Raw genomic sequence first — 24,318 nt, 5'->3', positions numbered from 1 at the left:
GGGTACCGCTGGGGCTGCCGGCAGCTGGCTGTTTGTTCATTCTCAAGGATGCCCCTCAAGTGTGTACCCCTCTATCTTTCTCTCTCTCCCTCCTATTGATCTCCACCATTCCTTTTTCATTATCCTCTCTTCCTTGATCCTTTTGTCTCACCTCTCTCTGTCTCAGATGTATTTACTCATATTTCTCCTATCACTTCTGTAATCCTCTCTCTCTCTCTCTCTCTCTATTCCTAAGCTCCACTTTGATGATTGGGTTCTACACCACCTGTCTGATCATCCTGGTGGCTGTCATGTTTGTCTCAGCAGTCTACTCCTGCTTTGGGGTGAGTACTTATGTTTTCCCAGGAATTTGTTTGTGTTCGGAAGCTTCCTCATACTATGACGCAGATGTCTATACCACAAGACAATGGGCCACAGCACTGCCCATCCATCCAGTACCCATATAGCTCTAGCCCTTAGCCTGACGCACTGGCGCAGTGGGAGCTCTCTGTGGCTGTCTGGGAATGTTGTATCTCACAGTATAACAGGTCTGTTTCCACAGCATGACTGGGCCAATCACACAGCAGGTAAACCTGCTTGGTGGATGGTATTGATTTTTAACTGCCCTGAGAGCAGCAGTCCCCTGGAGAGACACAGTCAGAGTCAGACTGCTTAGTGAGGCCTTTAGAAAGGAACTGGCATGTAATTGGGCAAAAGATTGAAGTGGACGTAAACTCACAATAGGGATATTACTGTTTTGTCAGTTAAGGATGTTTGCGAATGACGGCAGCGGACTAATGATGTCATAGCTGTGTTGTTGTTATTTCTGGAGGGCCATCTGGATATTTCATTTCCTGCTCTCTCCTCATTGGCTGATGGCCGGGTTGGGAGAAATTAAATAAGCCCTTAAATGGGAATTGGAAACAAGAACAACAGACTTATGATCTTATTTAGTTGTAAACTGATGAGATGATATGAGGGATTTTGATATATTGTAAGCGGCTTTGATAATATTGCCATTGTGGCACTGTAAGATCTGGAAAAGTGAGGCTTTTAGAATTCCAAAGAAAATGCTGCGTGCATGAACCCCACATTGTAAGGAGTCTGATTTTGTGGGAGAGGAGTAGGGCAGCACTTCAACCAACATGAGTTGAATTGCAGCCAAAAGTCATAGCTGGTATTGTGGCCTGTAGGATACAAACACAACGTTCTCTAGTAACTCAGGGATGACATAGACTGAACTACTCACCATGTCCTCTCCATCCGTCCCCTGTGCTCGTGACAGTTTTTCCCGGTGCCTCTCCAGACCTTGTCCAAGAGGATCGTCCAGTCCAGACTCAACAGCACCTTGGTGGGAGTCTTCACCATCATCCTGGTCTTTCTCTCTGCCTTCATCAACATTGTAAGTCACTGAGCCTCCACTCCAAATGGTTGCACAGATATTTTGAAGGGGAAAACCCAGACAGCAAAGCTTACATGCTTCTGCATTAATGAGTGTTTGACATCTGTGGGTTGTGTTCATTAGGGCCCACCGCAGCAGAACATTTTTGCAACAGAAAACAAAAACAAGTATTACTTATTTGACAAGTTCAGATGTTTTGTGCCTGCTGAACACTGCCCAGTTCTCATTCATAATCATGTTAACCCCATTTGCCCTCTGCTTCCTAGTTCACCTGCAGTACTGGAGACCTGAGGACTTGTCTGAGCTGGGAGCTGAACATCAGTCGCAGCAGTGTGAACGCCTGCCATGCACGCAGCCTCAACTACACCCTTGAATCACTAGACGGCTTCTGTGGCAGTCCCTCACCCAACTGCAACTTCCCTGAGGTGTGTGTGTGTGTGTTTGTGTGGTGTGCGTGCCCAGCTGGGCTTGAGCAGTCATCCTCACTAAACTGACTCTGCGCCAGAAGCGGCCAATTAATTTCACAATGGCATGCTAAAAGATTTGCAAATGTTTGACATCTCTCTCACTCCCTCTCACGCTCCCCCCTTCTCTCTCCCTCCTCTCCTCCCTGCACCCTCCCTCTCTCCCTCTGTAGTACTTCTCTTCCTGTGTGTTGTTGACCCTGCTGGCCAGCTCAGTTTTCCTACAGGTCAGCAGTATAGGTAAACTCTTACTCATGCTCTTCATCGAGATCTTCTACGTCCTCATCATGGAGGTGCCAGAGGTCAGCCTGTTCGACAACGTAGACCTGCTGGTCATGGCCAACGCTATGTGAGTAGTTTAGAACCCTCATTAGCATGCAGGTACAGCAAGGTACAAAACAAAGTCATGAAAGAAAGATAGATAACGGATGAGTCAATAGTATTTTATGCTAATGTTCTTCAGAGCGAAGCAGTAACGTCTCGGATGTCTCATATGTTTGTTTACTGATGTACAGCTAGCTTTAGATATGATGGACGAGAACAACTCTGGCTTGTGTAAATTSCCCAGTAGATAAATGTTAGATTGAGGTGAAAGGTATTGATGGGTGGACTGCTGCTTTGCTCTAACCCATGCTATTTATTCACGAGAAGCAGATTTAAATTAAAACCTGTCCTGAGTTTAGTGGTGCATTTACTTCATGTAATGGATGACTGTTGGATAGGCCAGGTCAGGTCCTGTCTATGGGTATCCGTCTTCAGATGGAGAGGAGGGTTCAGTTGCCTCTCTCCATAAAATGTTCTTTCTTTGTTCTCTCTTCACAGTGAGCACATAAATGGAACAAGGTGAGATTTATGTAGCTTAACACTATTAAACCAATGGAAACAAATTGAAACGCACAAATTGATTGAGATCAATTGTATCCAATATACTGTAGCTTCAATGCGTCCTGTAGATCTTCCTGGCACTTCATATGCCTCAGGTAGTTAGATAACATTGATAAACAGTGTTGTAACCTTGTATATTGTTTAGTAATGGTATGTAGTATCTAGCGTTATTGAATAACATAGATTAAAGAGTGCAGTGGCCTCAGGCCTGTATTTGATCTTTGGTATCTGTCCAGCTGTGTGATGGACTCTAAGGTCCCTCTGAAGATCATGACTCCCGTGGTCATCACTGTCTTCGTCCTGGCTTTGTATCTACACGCCCAGCAGGTGGAGTCCACAGCCAGACTCGACTTCCTCTGGAAACTACAGGTAGGTGTGTGTGTGTGTGTGTGCCATCCAAGGTCATTGATACCTCCTTGACCCTCCCTCCTAACCCTCCCTCCAGGCCACAGAGGAAAAGGAGGAGATGGAGGAGCTACAGGCTTACAACCGTCGCCTCCTCCACAACATCCTCCCCAAAGACGTGGCTGCTCACTTTCTGGCGCGAGAGCGTCGGAACGACGAGCTCTACTACCAGTCCTGTGAGTGTGTGGCCGTCATGTTCGCCTCCATCTCCAACTTCTCTGAGTTCTACATAGAGCTGGAGGCCAACAACGAAGGAGTGGAGTGTCTCAGGCTGCTCAACGAGATCATTGCAGACTTTGACGAGGTGAGAAGGGAGTGGAGGACATAGGTATGAGAAAGGCGGGAGGAGGAGAGAGGTATGAGAAAGGCGGGAGGAGGAGAGGTATGAGGATGGGGAAGTAGGAGAGAGAGGTAAGAGGATGGGGGAGGATGATAGCGGTATGAGGATGGGGGAAGGAGAGAGATATGAGAATGGGAGGAGAGAGTTAGGAGGATGGGGGATTAGGAGAGAGGTATGATGATGGGGGATTAGGAGAGAGAGGTATGATGATGGGGAGGAGGAGAGAGAGGTATGATGTGGGGAGGAGGATAGAGAGGTATGATGAATGGGGAGGAGGATAGAGATATGAGGATGGGGAGGAGGAAGAGGTATGAGAATGGGAGGAGGATAGAGATATGAGGATGGGGGGAGGATAGAGATTATGGGATGGGGAGGAGGATAGAGATATGAGGATGGGGAGGAGGATAGAGATATGAGGATGGGGAGGAGGAATAGAGGATAGGAAGGGATGGGGAGGAGGATAGAGATATGAGGATGGGGAGGAGGATAGAGATATGAGGGAGAGAGGGATGGGGAAGGAGGAAAGAGGTATGAGAATGGGGAGGAGGATAGAGATATGAGGATGGGGAGGAGGATAGAGATAAGAGGATGGGGAGGAGAGAGGGATGGGGAAGGAGGAGAGAGGTATGCGGGTGGGAGAAGGAGGAGAGGTATGAGGAAGATATGATAATGGGAGGAGAGAGGTATGAGGATGGGGGAGTAGAGATGGATGTATGAGGATGGGTGAGGTGAGAGATATGTGGATGGGAGGAGGGAGAGAGGTATGAGGATGGGGGAGGTGAGAGATATGTGGATGGGAGGAGGGAGAGAGGTATGAGGATGGGGGGAGAGATGAAGAGAGGGAGTGGAGTGTCCATCTGCTCATTGAGATTACCACAGAATTTGACAAGGTGAGAGGGGCCTTTCTCTCTGTGTGTGTGTTTACGCTGACCATATGTTCTGTCCCATTACTCCTAATATAACTTCAGTATTGGTACTAGTGACTATTATTGGACCCTGCTATGTTGAAATAGAGCTAACAATCTCAATGCTATTAACCCAAGTAAACTAACTAGTAAATGTCTTTCACTTCCCTATTGTCCTCCTCTCCCCCCAGATCATCAGTGAGGACCAGTTCCGCCAGCTGGAGAAGATAAAGACCATCGGCAGTACCTACATGGCAGCTTCTGGCCTCAACGCCTCTACCTACGACAAGGAAGGCCGCTCACACATCAGAGCCCTGGCAGACTACGCCATGAGACTCATGGATCAGATGAAGTACATTAACGAACACTCCTTCAATAACTTCAAGATGAAGATCGGTAAAGCTGCCTATGGGAAAGATCATTTTGTTGCCTTGTTCATTTTCATGTGAATTCATGAGAAGAACGATATCCTTAAGCAGAAGTGCCTCACAAAATCTATAATGAGTAATGGAAAAAAATGTGACCTCACCAGGAAAAACTCTGCTGACCGATAAAAAATMTATATTGAACATACTGTATATATTGTTAAAAACATGCTGAACTATATCCCTGTCCACCTGCTCCAGGTCTGAACATGGGTCCAGTGGTGGCTGGGGTGATCGGGGCCAGGAAGCCCCAGTATGATATCTGGGGGAATACAGTCAACGTGGCCAGCCGCATGGACAGCACTGGTGTACCTGAGCGGATCCAGGTAACTCAGACACAGCACAGAAGAAACTGATAACACACCAAGGATTTCTATTGTGACTTTATTATAACTATGATGAAGACCTAAGGGTCGAAACATTGTCAATAAAGCACATGGAAGCATAGCTTGCAGTGTGCACTCTTTTTTAACCTTGTGTCGATCTTTTAGAATATTATAAATTTGGCAGCGTGAAATGACAGGCAGTGTGCTTATGATCAAGATATGTGAACACTGCTATCCTCTGTGTGACTTCATGACTACTTACTTTCCCACCTTTCTTTTCCTCTCTCTCTCCTTCCTCTCGCCTTTCTCCCGCCAGGTGACCTCAGACCTGTACAACGTCCTGAACTCCTATAACTACACACTAGAGTGCCGAGGCCTGGTCAAGGTGAAGGGTAAAGGAGAGATGCAGACCTACTTCCTCACTGGAGGACCTCCCAGCAGTTAACACCAGGCTGTGTCCCAAATGGAAACCTATTCCCTMTATAGTACACTACTTTTGACCAGGGACATAGGGCTCTGTTCTAAAGTAGTGCACTATATAGGAAATAGGGTGCCATTTCAGACACAGCCTATTCAGAAGCAGCCCCAGTAACAGACTGACACTGGTGCAGGAAAAGGCTGAGAGGAGAGGGGGTATTGGACTAAAAGGGGCTGACCCCCCCAAGTCTTTGACGAGCAGGCTCATGGACATGTGTTTGCTTGGGGAACTGACTGCCCCCCATCAACACCCCTTGTCCTAGGTTTATCTCCTCCCTACGTGCAGAGGTCAGCCTCCGATTGGACCAGAGTGAAGGAGACCCCACCCAGCCTCCTCTCGGATTGGGGGAAAGAGACCGGGAGGAGCTCASAGGGCCTGAGTTCGCTGAAGAGACCAAAGAAATCCCATCAGACTACAGCAGACAGGGACACATTGTGACAGCAGCATTCTCTCACGGTCTTATTTCTATAGGTCATAGTGTGAGTTAAGGAATGGCTAAGAGCCAATCATCTTGCAGTACTGTAGATCTCTGTAAGGTTTTCTGAGGAAATGGATCCACTATGTGTGTCTTCATAGACATTCTGCTGAAAGAGCCAAGTAGCTCTAAACAAAACCTGCATGAAGACACTGAAACCCATATATACACATAAAACATTCGGAAAGTATTCAGGCCCCTTCACTTTTTCCACATTTTATTATGTTAGACTTTTTCTAAAAGGGATTAAATAAAAAATGTCCTCAGTCTACACATAATACCCCATAACGACAAAGCGAAAGCAGGTTTTTAGAAATGTTTGCAAATGTATTCAAAATAAAAAACGGACATACCTTATTTACATAAGTATTCAGACCCTTGAGATCAGGTAAATTCTGTTTCCATTGATCATCCTTGAGATGTTTTTCAACRTGGAGTCCACCTGTGGTAAATCCAATTGATTGGACGTGATTTGGAAAGGCACACACCTTTCTATATAAGGTATAAAACCTATAAAACCCAAGCCATGAGGTTGAAGGAATTGTCCGTAGAGCTCCGAGACAGGATTGTGTCGAGGCACAGATCTGGGGAAGGGTACCAAAACATTTCTGCAGCATTGAAGGTCCCCAAGAACACTGTGGCCTCCATCATTCTTAAATGGAAGAAGTTTGGAACCACCAAGACTCTTCCTAGAGCTGGCCGCCCAGCCAAACTGAGCAATTGGGGTAGAAGGGCCTTGGTCAGGGAGATGACCAAGAACCCGATGGTCACTCTGACAGAGCTCCAGAGTTAATCTGCGGAGATGGGAGAACCTTTCAGAAGGACAACCATCTCTGCAGCACTCCACAAATCAGACCTTCATGGTAGAGTGGACAGACAGAAAACACATGTCAAACTCCAAGCGGGCTGTCAAAAGGCACCTAAAGGACTCTCAGACCATGAGAAAAAATATTCTTTGGTCTGATGAAACCAAGATTGAACTCTTCGGGCCTGAATGCCAAGCATCATGTCTGGAGGAAACCAGGCACCGCTCATCACCTGGCCAATACCATCCCTATGGTGAAGCATGGTGGTGGCAGCATCATGCTGTGGCAATGTTTTTCAGCGGCAGCGACTGGGAGACTATTCAGGATCGAGGGAAAGATGACCGGAGCAAAGTACAGAGAGATCCTTGATGAAAACCTGGTCCAGAGCGCTCAGGACCTCAGACTGGGGCGAAGGTTCACCTTTTAACAGGACAACGACATTAAGCACACAGCCAAGGAGTGGCTTTGGGACAAGTCTCCGAATGTCCTTGAGTGGCCCAGCCAGAGCACGGACTTGAACCTGATCAAACATCTTTGGAGACCTGAAAATAGCTGTGCAGCGACGTTCTCCATCCAACCTGACAGAGCTTGAGATGATCTGCTGAGAAAAATGGGAGAAACTCCCCAAATATATGTGTGCCAAGTTTGTAGCGTCATACCCAAGAAGACTTGAGGCTGTAATCGCTGTCAAAGGTGCTTCAACAAAGTACTGAGCAAAAGGGTCGGAATACTTATGTAAATGTGATATTCCCATAAAAAAAAGAAAAAAATCAAACCTGCTTTTTGCTTGGTCCTTATGGCTTATTGTGTGTAGATTGATGAGGGGAAAAAACTATTGAATCCCATTTTAGAATAAGTCTGTAACGTAACAAAATGTGTAAAAAGTCAAGGGGTCGTAATACTTTCTGAATGCACCGTATATACAGTACCAGTCAAAAGTTTGGACACACCTACTCATTCAAGAGTTGCTTCATTTTTACTATTTTCTACATTGTACAATAATAGTGAAGAGATCAAAACTATGAAATAACACAAAGGGAATCATGTCGTAACCAAAAAATTGTTAATCAAAATATATTTTAGATTCTTCAAAGTAGCCACCCTTTGCCTTGATGACAACTTTGCACACTCTTGGCATTCTCTCAACCACCTTCACAAGGAATCCTTTTGCAACAGCCTTGAAGGGGTTCGCACATATGCTGAGCACTTGTTGGCTGCTTTTCCTTCACTCTGCAGTCCAACTCATCCCAAACCATCTCAATTGGGTTGAGGTTGGGTGATTGTGGAGGTCAGGTCATCTGATGCAGCACTCCATCACTCTCCTTCTTGGTAAAATAGCCTTTACACAGCCTGGAGGTGTGTTGGGTCATTGTCCTGTTGAAAAACAAATGATAGTCACACTAAGCGCAAACCAGATGGGATGGCGTATCGCTGCAGAATGCTGTGGTAGCCATGCTGGTTAAGTGTGCCTTGAATTCTACATAAATAGGAACCACACATGCGGAGAACATCTCACAAAGACACGGCGGTTGGAACCAAAAATCTCAAATTTGGACTCATCAGACCAAAGGACAGATTTCCACCGGTCTAATTCCCATTGCTTATGTTTCTTCTTATTATTGGTGTCCTTTAGTAGTGGATTCTTTGCAGTAATTCGACCATGAAGGCCTGACTRCTCTGAACAGTTGATGTTGAGATGTGTCTGTTACTTGAACTCTTTGAGGTGCAGTTAATTGTCGATTTCTGAGGCTGGTAACTCTAATGAACTTATCCTCCGCAGCAGAGATAACTCTGGGTCTTCCTTTCCTGTGGCGGTGCTCATGAGAGCCAGTTTCATCATAGTGCTTAATGGTTTTTGCGACTGCACTTGAAGAAATGTTCAAAGTTCTTGAGATTTTCCATATTGACTGACCATGTCTTAAAGTAATGATTGACTGTRGTTTCTCTTTGCTTATTTGAGCTGTTCTTGCCATAGTATGGACTTGGTCTTTTACCAAATAGGGCTATATTCTGTATACCTCCCCTACGTTGTCACAACACAACTGATTGGCTCAGACACATTAAGGAGGAAAGAAATTCCACAAATTCACTTTTAACGAGGCATACCTGTTAATTGAAATGCATTCCAGGTGACTATCTCATGAAGCTGGTTGAGAGAATGCCAAGAGTGCGCAAAGCTGTCAAGGCAAAAGGGGGGCTACTTTGAAGAATCTCAAACATAAAATATGTTATGATTTTAACACTTTTCTGGTTACTACATGATTCCATGTGTTATTTCATAGTTTTGATGTCTTCACTATTATTCTACAATGTAGAAAATAGTAAAAATAAAGAAAAACCCTTGAATGAGTAGTTGTGTCCACACTTTTGATTGGTACTGTATATGTACATACAGTATATGTGGAAAAAAGTGTTATTTGTTCATACAGTCCATGTATGCTGTCTTTGTACACTTGAGTGGTACAGATATTGCAATTCTCCAAACCATTGGTACACTATGTACTAATATTGCCAGCCAGCACAGCAGCACTATCTATCAAACCCTTTACTGGAGTTGGTCAGATAGGAAGGAGCAGTGTGTTTCATCTCTAGTAGGGAGCCTTGGTGGGCCGTGTTAACCTGGCTGGCTACTTGAACGACCAGTGAGACTGCTCTGTTCAGTGTGAGTTTACAGAGCTCTACACAACACACACATCATGCAAACACAGGGGCAAAAACACACACACGCTAGCCACACTTACATGCACATAACAGACACACACGCTTTAACTGACGACACTTTCAACCGAGGATGTCAACGAAAAGCTTTTTTGTATTTGACATTTTGTATTTTGACTCGAAAACACCAAACCCTATCAGATATTTTAGATTCTATATTTTGTACATTAATATATTAGAGAGAAGTATCTATAAATAAACATATATTCAGATGTACATAGCTGACCGAGACCTATTACAATCATGCAAGGGGTGGACAATTAGTTTTCTTTCCCATCACTGTATTCTTCATTCTTTCTAGTTCATTTGGTTTGAATATCAAGCAGTTGCTTGCACTTGTGGCAAGGCATCCCCCGACATGTTCTTTTAGATAACCCCCTGCAGTCAGTCCATGTCATAGATAGAGACTGATTTGGTGTTCTATGAAGCCATCCCACCAACCCTGGCAAAAATCAGATGTTATGACCCAATGAATGTCCAATTTTCTCCAATGAGGCCTTTATACTTGTCTATACTGATGACGTCATCCTTATGTTAAACAATATGAGGAACAACGTGGTCCATGTGGAGATGTTTCCTTTTGACCTTTGATCTGCTGGATATTTTTTATCCCCATTAGGGTTGCACAATTCCAGTAACTTTGCCAAAATTCCCAGGTTTTTCTAAAATACTGGTTGGAAGATTCCCGGAATCAGGAGGGAAAAAGCAGGAAATCCAGTAAACTTCCAACCGAGATTTCTAGAAAACCTGGGAATTTGGGGAGTGACTGGAATTTTGCAAACCCCTATCCCCCTTCATCTGTTTCTGGTAGAGCAGCCCCATCAGTGATACATCATCACGCTGGATTCCTTTCATCTGTTTCTGGTAGAGCAGCCCCATCATTGATACAGCATACTGTGGGATCTTCATGTTTTTTGGTAGAGCAGCCCCATCAGTGTTACAGCATACTGTGGGATCTTCATGTTTCTGGTAGAGCAGCCCCATCAGTGATACAGCATACTGTGGGATCTTCATGTTTCTGTGTAGGCAGCCCCATCAGTGATACAGCATACTGTGGGATCTTCATGTTTCTGGTAGAGCAGCCCCATCAGTGTACAGCATACTGTGGGATCTTCATGTTTCTGGTAGAGCAGCCCCATCAGTGATACAGCATACTGTGGGATCTTCATGTTTCTGGTAGGCAGCCCCATCAGTGATACAGCATACTGTGGGATCTTCATGTTTCTGGTAGAGCAGCCCCATCAGTGATACAGCATACTGTGGGATCTTCATGTTTCTGGTAGAGCAGCCCCATCAGTGATACAGCATACTGTGGGATCTTCATGTTTCTGGTAGAGCAGCCCCATCATGTTACAGCATACTGTGGGATCTTCATGTTTCTGGTAGAGCAGCCCATCCGTGATACAGCATACTGTGGGATCTTCATGTTTCTGGTAGAGCAGCCCCATCCGTGATACAGCATACTGTGGGATCTTCATGTTTCTGGTAGAGCAGCCCCATCCGTGATACAGCATACTGTGGGATCTTCATGTTTCTGGTAGAGCAGCCCCATCAGTGTTACAGCATACTGTGGGATCTTTCATGTTTTCTGGTAGAGCAGCCCCATCAGTGATACAGCATACTGTGGGATCTTCATGTTTCTGGTAGAGCAGCCCCATCATTGATACAGCATACTGTGGGATCTTTATCTTATCCTACATCTGATGTCATTCTAATTTCACAAAAAAAAAATCTTTCCCATCATCAAACAACTACTTAGTGACAATATTGGTGATTTGGGTACCAATCAGTTCTTGAGAAGCAGTCTGTCTGGATTGTCACTTTGTACCCCGAGGTACGTGTGGATAGGAAGAATGTCTTGGCGCTCTATTAATTCTGGGTGACAGATAGCCTAGTGGTTAAGAGCATGCCTGAACAGCCCCTCTAAAAACTCAACGAAGTCCAAAACTAACAAAAACATCACAAAAGGCGTCATAAAATATGCAGAAACTCTTCCAAACTGTTTTGGCTGGGAAGCATGCGGACGCCTTAAAGCGGGAACATCGACTTTAAATTTAATTCAAGATGTAACGCTCAACTTCAATGATACGGCTTAAATAGAGCCCTTATCCTCTTTACTCTTTTCAAACCAACACCCTCCTTCCACTAGAAACATGAGGGATCTACTCTACTGCTATAACCCATTCAGTCCCTCTCCACTCCTCAAAATGGTGCCATTTCTTGCTTTTCTTGAGTTTTTTTTACTGTGTGTCATTGGTGTTGTAAGGACACATGGCTTTTATTGGAGGTTGAGAATGTACTTTAGTTTCTGCTACTTTGAAAATAAGCAAGGAAAATACAGTGCCATTGAATTCAATTGACCTTTAACGTCTCTGCTAGGGAGGAGCATAGCTCCCTTTCTCTCCCTATATTTGGAGAAAGCATGAACCTGAGGTTTTCACTAGATGGAGCGGAGAGAAGAGGAATGACATCAGTGTGTTTTGAGTCAGAGGCAGGACTTGCCTAACCTGGTTGCTGTCTCTGTTCAGCTATTACATTCCACATGGAGTGTTAGCTAAGAAGACTGGTACCCAGACTAAACCTTGGATTGTCTTTGCTTTCTATCATGTCAAACACTAAGCGTCTTTGTTACATTCAATAAACCACTAAAATTGCACTTGTTGACAACGCCTTTTTATTTGATGTGGCATCCTATATCTCTCTATAACCTTATGTTTGGATGGTTGTTTCAGATGTACACCCAGATTTATTTTAGTCTTTGACGATCCAAAAGGTAATATGTTTCAACACTACTAGTAGAAAGAGAAGAGAACCTACCAGCCAGCTTGCCTGCCATTTCGCTGAACTGCTTGAGTTGATTATTCTGATAGATCTACATATAGAACACAAATTCAAAAGGATCTCTACGATTGTTCCTCTAGATCGCCAGAGGGGGCAGCATTACACTGTCATTGGTACAAAGAAAAGGATCCTAACAGGTGGGCTGTACTAAACAATGGCTCCCTTTGTATTTTCTTCATTAATAATACAGCTATATGAAAGCAATATGGTGATTTAGAAATCGTACCAAATAGTACCCCATCACCTATATAGTGCACTACTTTTGACCAGGACCCATAAGAGCCCTGGTCAAAAGTAGTGCACTATATAGGTGATAGTAACTCTGTCACAAATGGCACCCTGACCAATGACCCTTGGTTGTGAATTATACATGTTATTAGATATATACCTAGTCTAACTTAAGCACTGATAAAATAGGCCTGTTCATATTGTATTTTATCTGCCCCTCTGCAAATTGCCTATAAATAATTGTTAACTTAGTTAAGCGAGTAAGACTGACTATTTAAATGCAATGGCCACAGCCCAAATAAACTGGACACTACAGAGGAAACCGTCCAAGCCCATTGAATAGATGGTGGATGTAAAGGGCATTGTAGCCTACTGATCAATTCATTTAAACAGGCTTTACTGTGTACACAAACGATGTTGATTTAAATCGTTACAAAGAGGGGAAGGTAGAAGTGCTTTAAAAATGCCCTGCACTTCAGAGGAAATCACTGCATAATAAAACTGATAGAAGAACCGTAAACAATAAACAGCTAAGTAGCTTACAATACAGCTGGATGAAGACAATGATTTGGCAGGACTCATAAATTGGTCATCTTGCCGAGTCCATGCCCTTTAAAAAGCAGCACACCTGTGAGTACACCACGGTTGCTGTGGACAGTAAAAATAACTTTGATTATGTCTGTATTAGTCACAAATAGGCCTAGACGGCAACTCCGATTTCCCCTCACTTGCGTTCAAATTTAAAGTGCTGTCCAAATGAGTAACAATTTCCCCCTTCTAATACCTACGAGTTCTTCTGCATTCAACCTTACACTTCCTAATTTTGTATTTATTAGGGATCCCCATAATCTGCTGCCAAGGCACCAGGGGGAATTATTCTATATGAAACTCGTTTGAAATAACAATTAGAAATGCACTACTCCTTGGTTCCTACTCCGGTTTGACTCTCAGGTGTAGTAGATTATGGATTGGTATGGTATCCATTTGGTATCATTTCTACTGCGCTGATTGATACAGGCACTACACTTAATGGTACGTTACACATACAGTAAAGGAGTTTGTAATAGAAAAAAGTCAAGAAACCTCTGAGAAGATCAACTTTACAGTGCCTTCAGAAAGTATTCACACCCCTTGGCTTGTAAATCTATGGCAAGACTTGAAAATGGCTGTCTAGCAATGATCAACAACCAACTTAACAGAGCTTGAAGAATTTAAAGAATATGGACATTTTGTGCAAAGCTCATAGACTTAGCTGTAATCATTGTCAAAAGGTGATTATAACATGTATTGACTCAAGGGTGTGAATACTTATGTAAATGAGAGACATCTGCATTTTCAATACATTTGCTAACATTTCTAAAACATATTTTCACTTTATCATTAAAGGGTATTGTGTGTAGATGGGTGAGAAAATCAATTTAATCCATTTTGAAMTCAGGCTGTAACACAAAAGATGAAATAAGTCAAGGGGTATGAATACTTTCTGAAGGCACTGCAGTAAACTACTTGGTTATGCACACACCATTAGCAAAATGAGGATCTGTTTAATGTTGTATATTTAGTTACATAGATTGCAAAAGTATGTCATTACATACAGCCAGGGGCGCAACTTTGGTTTTAGAAGTGGGGGGAGACATTTTTTTAACCAGTCGGATAAACACCCTACCCGACTGCTCGGAGGCGTCTGCATGGTCCTAAAGCACACCGTTAACTTATTTTGTATCACACACCAATGATACAACTGGGGGGGTAAAAATGCATCATCCGCAGTGAAAGTTGCACCCCTGGAAACAGCCAACATCAAATAAAACATTTAAGTCCTAGATGTCATACTGGAGGCTAACTTAGGTCAAAGGTCAAGTACCACAGTCTGCTAAGATGTACAGGCTAATAGTAACATGTTGGCCATTGTTGATGACACATGTTAAGGGTTGGATCCGTGCAGTAGTGCCCAGATATACATGTAGTTAGTTGCCAGATGTTCATAATACTTGGTTCCATGTTTATACTCTCCACTCATGCAATGACTATCTCTAGTCTGACTGACACAGGCCACTCCACCCCCCTAAAAAACTAACATTGTTGGCACAATCCCTTAACTCTTCATTAAATTAACAATGTTTCTAGGAATTTTACTGACATTGTCCTCAGTAATTTATGCTTCTGACAAGTCAAACATTTCTGCAATAGAATCCAAAAGCTATGCAAAATAAATGATGCATTGGAAAATACATGGCAAAAGAAATGCATTGAGTATTTTTGGAAGTAACCATTTCTGCTACAATATAAGTAACTAGTCTAGCTCCTCTCCTACTCTGGCCTTTAGAGTAATACCCTGAAACATCGGGATGGCAGATGGCTCACAGGTAAATAAAACCCTTTCCAGCAGTGGCTGCTGTTACCACCACCGCACCAGGAGGTCTGGCAGATGATACGGAGCTGATAAGGTTGGCCTCCCAGTGGGATAACACCACCACATTACATTTGCCATGCCAAACTCAGCTTACAAGCAATAGCATTTTCATGAAGCCTGCAACAAAGTACAGCAGTACATGGAAGTAACAGGTGTGACATGATCATACACATTATTTTGAATAAATTATTCTCAAATCAATAAAACAAATCTTTACTAGCTAAGATATTGAATAACATATGATACTGGGGTGGCAGGTAGCCTAACGGTTAAGAGCATTGGTCCAGTAACCAAAATGTCGCTGGTTTGAATCCCCGAGCAGACTAGGTAAAAAAAAAATTCTGTCGATATGCCCTTTAGGAAGGTACTTAACACTAATTTCTCCTGTATTCACTCTGGATAAGAGCGTCTGCTAAATTACTTAAATTATACATGTCTGTGATGCCAGAGATTCAATTTAAGTCAGAAACCCCTGTTCAGACTCCTGATAGTTACCCCAAACATATTCATATGAATATTATTATTAGCCAATTAACTAATTATTTGGCTGTAGTGGCACCGCCCATTAATCCTATTGGGCCGTATCACTTTGAGGCCACGCTAAAGTGAGCTCAGCATCCAACAGGATTGAAGCAGGGCCAGGCTGGCCCACAATCCTGAGCGGTGGTGGGGAAGGAACATGATAAAGAGAGCAGGAGCAGAGGCACTTCTTTGCTCCATAGCCTTAGACATGGTTTTGTTGTTGGTGGTGGTTGGTTGGTTGTAAATTAGTATATTTGTTGGGTTGTCAGACACTGAAGTTGTTTATTTCTTGTTATTGTTTGACTGTAAGTCTCGTGGTTGTAGTTTGTCAGACGTTGTAGTCCGGAGCTTTGCCCTGCGGCTGCCTCAGTCTGATCTGTAGTGTCATGAAGGCCCCTACAGTCACATGGAAGAGGATCTGCCACACGTTCCTCAGTTCAAACAGGTACATGTTGGACAGACAGATCAGGGCGAAGGCCAGGAATGACTTACTGTTCCTCCACACAGAGAAGTACGCAAACAGGGAGCACTGAAGAGAGGGAGAGATGAGTGAAAGAGAGAGAGACAGACACCGGGAAACAGAGAAGAGTCAACTTCTGTGAGAACAATAGAGCTACTTCATTGTATTGAAAATCCCTTGCAGGAGACCAATCTTTCAAACCATGTCCAATATTTGACCTTTATTCAAGGAAGCCCCAATTATTTAGTGCACGCTTAAATCAACTACCAGCAATAAAATGACAAGCCCTATTCTGCAACATAAATGTAATACATATTATTTGCACTTTTCAATGTACAATTATGTGTAAATTGTAGCTAGACTCAGACCATCTTGGTAACACTAACAACCCCCTCTGTACAGTGAGAGTTGTGATGCAAAGTGCAGGGTTGTTTTTCATTTATTTAACTACGCAAGTCAGTTAAGAACAAATTCTTATTTACAGTGACGGCATACCCCGGCCAAACCCTAACGACCTTGGACCAATTGTGCACCGCCCTATGGGACTTCCAATCACGGCCAGTTGTGATACAGCCTGGAATCGAACCAGAGTCTGTAGTGACGCCTCTAGCACTGAGAAGCAATGGCTTAGACCTGCGTCACTCGGGAGCCCCACCTCACTCATCACAGTGACTGCCAGAAGGCGACAKGGCAGCTCTTGCTCGCTATGACTTACCTGATACAGACAGGCTGCTGTGCCCAGGAAAAAGGCAATCACGTAATTAAAGTCTTCGTCGTCGTTCTGCCGGCAAACCAACGGGGGAGGAAGACGAGGGAGAGAAGAAAAGATAGCGAGGTCAATAAATGATGAATGTACAGCAGTAGGTAGGCTTGAAACAAGGCTTGGTGAAACTGGTACGACAAAAAAGCCAACAAAAGCATTGGACAAAAACAGCCTCTGAAAAGCAATAAGCATACCCTCTAAGATAAAAACAGGTGTTACAAACTGTTCATATGAAAAGGCTTGGATTAGTTACAGCTACAGGTGGTCAGTTTTGTCTTTCCCACCGAATTAAATAGAGTAATGTATCTATCGCTCTGGCTTTACCTGTATGGTGCTCTCTATAGCATGAACCCCTCGGAGTAGATTGAGGCCTCCACAGAGGATGCTCAGCACACAGGAGACGATGCCAGGTAGAGTCACAGGATCAAGCTGTTGGCTGGGAGCTGGGAGGAGAAGGGAACTGTTAAGAGCCAGCAGAAATGACCTGGCCAATGAGCAATAGACACATTAAGAGACTCTACAGAGTGAGATAAACAGCTATGTTGTGATTCTAAAGGACATCACAATACAGACTCAGTGACAGAGGCTGCCTTGACCTAAGGTAGGGTGTAAAGTAATATCTTGTGGCTAAATTCTTATAAATATATGATGAATAGCTACATAGAGCAGGATTATGTTCAGGGTATAGACATGGTCAACCACTGCACTATACCATCATGTGCAATCTTAGAATTCTCCTAACATTTGAAGAGAAAACAATGACTAAATCCCAAAATGACAATTTTTTGATGATCATCCCTCCACAGTGAGTGACAGGAAAGTGAATATGAATGCAGTGGTTCTTGAGGGAGACAGAGGAGCTGTGGTGACCCAGGGCACAATCATTTAGCTGGGTTTACTGAGGTGTGAAGGTACCAACAGAGAGGTGGTGGGCCTGTCTCAGTCAGGGATCACTAATTGAGGGGCCACACACACGACAGATGCATGCCAAGGTGTCCTTCAGAGAGCTGACCCTACAGGGRTTTCAAGTGATTCACTTTGGTTCTGTTCCAAACATGCTCCCAACCAAGCTGTCCATGAGGTATGGAATGGATGGAAGCCAGTTTAAACATGTGCTAACGTGACAGAAGGAGATGTCTACAGTAAAGGCTTAGGTGAACAGGAAAAGGGAGGATTAGAATGAGGTGGATGGAATGCAAATAAAATCTATTTGTCATTCAGTACACAGTGAAGTGATTATGTTAAAGCTTACGTAAAGAGCCTTATACGTTTACTGTGTGTGAAAACACAAGGCAGGTAGGCACTTTGAAAAACACCTCAATGTGCATAACCTAGCGTATGAGTTTCTCAATGTATGGCTGAATGTGAAAAACTAAGCTGTGTAACAGACAACTCAACTGTAACTACAGTTGCAAGCACTAAAAAATATGTTTGTTAAAACCCTGTACCCACAGGTTTTTGTGAGAAAATATCATAACCTAACTAAAGCTTCTTAGGGCTAGGCCCCTTTTTTCTCAATTTCCGCCTGAATGACGTGCCCAAAGTAAACTGCCTGTAGATCAGACCCTGAAGCCAGGATATGCATATAATTGGTAACATTGGAAAGAAAACACTTTTAAGTTTGTAGAAATGCTAAAATAATGTAGGAGGAGAACACTATACATATGGTAGGAGCCATCCAGAATATTATTTTTGGAGAGACCATGCTTTTACATTTGCAAGTATCAGGGCATACTCAATTCTAGCTCCCAGGATGCAATTCCTATGGCTTCCACAGGGTGTTAGCAGTCTATGTTCAAGGTTTCAGGCTTGTAACTTCCAAAACGAATAAGAAATATCAGTTTTAGTACAGGGACACAGTCTTGGAAATTTGTGTTTGCGCGCGACATGAATAAAGGACGCATCTACTAAAATCCGTTTCCTATTGAACATACTTCTTTCCGTAAGAAATATTATAGTTTGATTACATTTTAGGGTGTCTGAGGAGTAAATAGAAATATATTTTGACTTGAAACAAAGTTTAGGGGTAGATTTTCAGATTCCTTTCTCTATGTTAAATGAGTGGATTACTCAAATCGTTGGTGCCAACTAAACTGACTTTTTGGGATATAAAGAAGGATTTTATCTAACAAAACGGATGACAAATCAGAGGAAGATTTTCAAAAGTGAATATTTAAATCGCTATTTGTAAATTTATGAAACCTGTGCAGGTGGAAAGATATTTTGATGTGGGCCGCCGTCCTCAAACAATAGTATGGCATGCTTTCGCTGTAATAGCTACTGTAAATCGGACAGTGCAGTTAGATTAACAAGAATTTAAGCTTTCAACCAATATAAGACACTTGTATGTACCTAAATGTTTAAAATCCATAATTTTTARGATTATTTATTTGAATTGCGCACCCTGAAGTTTCACCAGAAGTTGTACGGCTAGTGGGACGCCTAGCCCTAAGAAGTTTCCCCACAACTATCCTGTGTGTGTGTGGGGGGTACCTACTTATGCCCTTGTACTTGGAGGGGGTGTGGTATGAGAAGCCGTTGATGGATCCTAGGTCCTCAGGGGTCAGCTGGTAGGGCGGTCGAAGTTTGATCTCTGTTTGCATGTCGGCCAGGTTGATCTTAGTGGACAGAGAGCGGGGGCTGTTGAAGCGCTGCTTCGTCTTCTGGATGAAGTTGTCTGGAAGGGGCAGCAACACAAGTATGAAGGGTGTGAGAATAGAGAAATCTATCATGAAAATACAACCTAGGAATAGTATGTTCCTGCTGGTACAGTATAAACATGCTCTAAAATGTTTGGGCATGATAGTGGGTTAGTTTCCTGAGACCACCCATACGCAAAAATAATAAAAGTGTCTGCTAAATGGAATATATATTTTTGAAAGAGTCAAACCAGGGAAACCTAGCCTGGTCCCAGATCTGTTTGTGCAGTCTTGTTAACACACCAGTCATGGTCACGCCAGAAGGAGGCAGAAAAGCACGAACAGATCTGGGACCAGGCTAAGGGAAACCCTGTGTTTCTAAAGTAAGACAATGCATGGGTTTGTTGGGAAAACAGGAGGAGAGACTCACCCAACTCGATGAAGGAGTATGGCCTCACAGCGCTGTTGACACGCTTGGCATCGTACGTGACGATGAACTCCCTCTGCAGCTCATCCAGGAAACAGAAGGCCAGGACGTTGGGGTAGTTCTCTGTACAAACCATCAGATAACCTACACCCAGACAGCAGGTGAAACTGAAACAGACAGAGCGAGCAAGATTACATTGCGGGACTATTATTTCCTGCAATTACAATGCCGACCAGTGGGAAGCACAGTAAGTTCAGTAGTATTCATTAACAAAACCATGAGATGTCCCTGCATATGTTATTCAGGATCAAAATTATATTTGGAGATATCTAACAAAACTGGCATTATAATAGCAATGAAAGATTACCAAGAAATACCATCTAAGATATTACACAAAGGAACCTCGCCAGAGGTGTTTCCAACCAATCCATCGAAAATAATTCACAGAAATGTTAACAGGTGGCTTGAAGGCTTGTTTGCAGTGTGCTAAGAGATGCCAGTATCGGTCTCTGTGTTAATATCTTTACAGAAAGATTAAACAGGCATTACATGGGGAAGGGGAACAGCTAGCTCGCTCTCTCTTTTCCCTCTGCTTATGAAGTATGGGTGCTGAATTATGGTCATTTGGAGAGTGCCAGGGAGGGAGGGACAAAAATCTTAGCATCCACTCAACTGGAGCTCAGCAGAGCCCCTCGAYGGGCCAATACATCGGAGTTAAGCATTGCCCAAAAGGATCTTTAATTCAGATTACCCAGTGACTTAACTGCTGTCTGGCATGTCCTCAGTCTCTTTCCTTCACAGTGAGGCCAATGTTGGGCCTTGATTAAAGGACCTCAAGATAACAAATGAGYCTTCAGACTGTAGAGTGGATGGCCAACCAACCCTGCTCCTAGAGGGAGGAATGTGTGCYCACACACACACATACTTCTCATTCAAGCCAATATCTGCTGTCAAGACAACTGGGAACTCTTGAATTGGCCATTCAAAATGATTTTAGTCGGTGCTCGTTTTTGTCCGTTCTAAAAATGGTTGGAGGCCGGCGCTTTTGAACACGGCATTAATGGGACCAAGTGGCTAATAACCCATGTCCATGTGAACAGATGCATTTTGTAATGCCGCAGTTGTGTTTCTTGAAATAGCCTGACAATTGTAATTGACCAAACTGTCACAAAACTCATTAGGGGAATTAGAGCTGAGCATTTCAGAACAGAGCTTTTATAGACATTCACAAAACAAGGAAAAGTGCAGTTTGTTGTGACATCAGCAATAGGACAGAATTAAYGTGACCGTTTTACCGCCACATCGGCAGTCATGGCCACAGTAAAATTCCACACTACCGTTGAGTCACGGTAATCTCCTCTTATGCACTCTGGACATGTGTTGGTTGGGGTCTCTATAGGGCTCTACTGTCCATCTAACCACTCTGAAAATGCAAATGCAATTGAAAAATCACAAACACATCAAAACAGTATTGTGATTTTAAAACTCACCTCACTGTGATGATCAATTAGAGGTTCAACAGCAGGTTGAAACATGGTTGTTGTGGATGTTGTTTCAAAGCCTAACAACGAAATGGACAGCACTTTAAAGTGATGACTCATTCAAAACTCCCATATGCATATTAGAGCCTATACATACACATAGGCTTATGAGCCCAAGTCTGCAAAACAAACAAAAAAACTATTACAATTCTGATTGTGTGAGGCCTCCCGAGTMGTGCAGTGGTCTAAGGCACTGCATCGCAGTTYCTAGCTGTACCACAAGAGATCCTGGTTCGAGTCCAGGCTCATGGGGCAGCGCACAATTGGCCCAGCGTCGTCCGGGTTAGGGGAGGGTTTGGCCGGCAGGGATGTCCTTGTCCCATCGCGCTCTAGTGACTGTGGCCGGCCGGGCGCATACACACGCCAGGTGTACGGTGTTTCCTCCAACACATTGGTGCGGCTGGCTTCCGGGTTAAGCGGGCAGTGTGGCTTGGTTGGGTCACGTTTCGGAGGACGCATGGCTCTCGACCTTCGCCTCTCCTTAAGGGAGCTGCAGCGATGAGACAAGACAATTGGATATCACGAAATTGGGGAGAAAAAAAAGGGGTAAAAAGTTATAATTATGATTGTGCCTACATAGCCTACTACAAATTACACCTGGAAAAAAAAAATGAACTAATTTAAGATGTCTTTGGTACATAATTGGTCTAGCCTATACTAAACAACGTAATAGGCTTTGAACGTGGACTGTTATTATGCATACTGGATGGACTGGTTACCTTATGCTACACTCCAAAATGTCTATCCACGAGTCTGGGAGAGAACGTATAGCCATAGGCGATGCTGTTGGTTCACTGATTGTGCAGGGCGGTTACAGTTACCCTACACATTATAGTGAATTTATATTTGATTGTGAATAGTCTTAATAGGGCACTTAATATTTTCATAAATAAATTGGGTGACATTACCTTTAGCTAGAGAATATCTCACCACCATGCGTTTCCATCTCTTCCTCTATTCCTTTCTCCAGCGCGCAGAGTGGCTGTCAACAGTTRAGTGAAATATGTTTCGGTGCAGATWTCACTTGAAATGAAGCACTGGGTAGCTGTAGGAACAGGGTTGGAGAGCCTCTGGCATACAGAGTTTGGGTGGAATATCACCTGTTGCATGCAGGCTCTTGCTGCGCTCCTCAAACAGTGGTTGATGCGTGAAGTGAAATAAGTATTCTTATATCTATCAGCTGCTCATATTAAAGCACACGCTCCGCTATAAAAACAAACTAGTCTACCCGGCATCATTGAAAAGCGGACCGGCGGGAAAACGAGCAGCCTCCATTCACTATTCCAGTGTATACGGATGACATGTCTTTTTCCCCTTGCCCATTTCATAATGGGCCATTCTAAATCAAAACTAATTTTACATTTTAGTAAAGACTAAACTGAGAATAGTCTGATGGGTGAAAATATGATCACTTGATGAGAGAACAGCTGTGCAGCCTGAGGCAAGGAACCTGCAAGCTTTTTCTTGKTACTTTCTCAAATCATCAACAGCCGATAGAAATCAAAACATATATGATGCAACTAAGACATTCTAAGGTTTGTATAATTTARGACTAAAGTTGCCAAATAACTCTAAATCTAGCATAGAGGACCTGTTCCAAAAAAAAATCACTTTTACGCTCAACATAGCCACTTCATATGCACACATTGGAATGGGAAAAATATCCTTTCTATTTTATACAGCTAAGTTCAATTATATTCTTCTTACTATACAATAATGGCACGGGACTTAAAGCATATCTTGTCTGCTAAATGAACAAGCATGGAGCATAGCCAGAAAACATACAGTAYTCCAAGTCATGTTCTTCTGAAATCAATTTTTATTCATATCATGATTCTTTAGACCTGCCTACAAAAAAATTATGGATTTATTGTGATGTGTGTATTAAATAGATTTTTAATACTGTTTTAGATGTGGAGATGCTAAACATGTTTATGTTAATTAACGGTCAATTACCGTGAGACAGGCAGACTTTTGAATGACAATAACCGGCTAATAAAATTGAATGACCGCCACAGCCCTAGACAGAGTGATAACACCATCCCTCAAAGCAAAATTATACTATAGAGAACTGCTAGCAACTWTGGGTGGTGGTAATACCAACGTCAGTTAAAAGCATTTATATAAAATCTATCTGGTAATAGCCCTTGCTACATTCCCAAGCAAGAAAAAAAACAAAAACAAGTCACTCACACAAATGGGAGCTAACAAAGAGTCACTGATAACCAAAACGGAAAAGGATGGGTTTTAGGAGTGGTTCTGAAAGACAATCCTGGGGGTGTCCACTGAAAGCACGCACTACATTTGCCTAAGTAGAGGCAAAACAAAAGAAAAAACCCACACCAAACTTAGACAGAAAGTAAAACCAAAAAGTTGCAGCAAAACAAAATCAGACAAAGGATTGTCTAGAAATAAAATAGGTAGAGCCAACTAAARCCTCTGTCTCAATCAAGACAACTAGAGCACTGGGCCAGCCACTTAAATACCACCAAGGCCAGCACAGGTGAAACACCTTTCCACTAATGAGATGGCAACCAGCACAGGTGTAACACTTCCTGACTAATGAGGTGACACCAATCGGTGCGCCCTGTGCTAAAGAGCAATACATGCTAAAGACCAACCTCAAAACATAAATGGAAAAACCAAAGCCTGTAACACCTTCACCCTTAAATATAGCCTACATTATTGTTGGACAAATGTGCTCACAGTAGATGTCAACCGATTAAGATTCTTCATCGCCGATACCGATTAATCGGCCGATAAAAAAAAATAAAAAAAGTTTTTTAGTTGTAATAATGACAATTACAACAATACTGAATGAACACTTATTTTAACTTAATATAATACATCAATAAAATCAATTTAGCCTCAAATAA

The 24,318-nt window shown here is 43.0% G+C and overlaps 2 protein-coding genes across 4 annotated transcripts in view; one reads left to right on the top strand and one right to left on the bottom strand.

Moving 5' to 3' along the window:
* Positions 1 to 12,264, top strand: part of LOC111959500 (adenylate cyclase type 5) — a 50,627-nt gene extending 38,363 nt beyond the window's left edge. For both annotated transcript variants that reach the window (XM_023981116.2, XM_070437601.1), the window contains exons 11-17: positions 2,019 to 2,194; positions 2,668 to 2,688; positions 2,967 to 3,099; positions 3,176 to 3,439; positions 4,572 to 4,776; positions 5,007 to 5,131; positions 5,448 to 12,264. In XM_023981116.2, coding sequence (XP_023836884.2) covers positions 2,019 to 2,194; positions 2,668 to 2,688; positions 2,967 to 3,099; positions 3,176 to 3,439; positions 4,572 to 4,776; positions 5,007 to 5,131; positions 5,448 to 5,576 — 1,053 coding nt within the window. In that variant the 3' untranslated portion in view covers positions 5,577 to 12,264. The remainder of the gene's footprint in view (positions 1 to 2,018; positions 2,195 to 2,667; positions 2,689 to 2,966; positions 3,100 to 3,175; positions 3,440 to 4,571; positions 4,777 to 5,006; positions 5,132 to 5,447) is intronic.
* Positions 12,265 to 14,201: 1,937 nt separating this feature from the next.
* Positions 14,202 to 24,318, bottom strand: part of LOC111959566 (vesicle-trafficking protein SEC22a) — a 33,268-nt gene continuing 23,151 nt past the window's right edge. For both annotated transcript variants that reach the window (XM_023981208.2, XM_023981207.2), the window contains exons 3-7: positions 19,905 to 20,068; positions 19,333 to 19,512; positions 17,160 to 17,278; positions 16,788 to 16,853; positions 14,202 to 16,141 (exon numbers count right to left, since the gene is read on the bottom strand). In XM_023981208.2, the coding sequence (XP_023836976.1) occupies positions 15,941 to 16,141; positions 16,788 to 16,853; positions 17,160 to 17,278; positions 19,333 to 19,512; positions 19,905 to 20,068 (730 nt within the window). In that variant the 3' untranslated portion in view covers positions 14,202 to 15,940. The remainder of the gene's footprint in view (positions 16,142 to 16,787; positions 16,854 to 17,159; positions 17,279 to 19,332; positions 19,513 to 19,904; positions 20,069 to 24,318) is intronic.

Source organism: Salvelinus sp. IW2-2015, linkage group LG36, assembly GCF_002910315.2.
Source record: "Salvelinus sp. IW2-2015 linkage group LG36, ASM291031v2, whole genome shotgun sequence".
Taxonomy (NCBI): domain Eukaryota; kingdom Metazoa; phylum Chordata; class Actinopteri; order Salmoniformes; family Salmonidae; genus Salvelinus; species Salvelinus sp. IW2-2015.
This window is presented reverse-complemented; position numbering and strand designations above follow the sequence as displayed.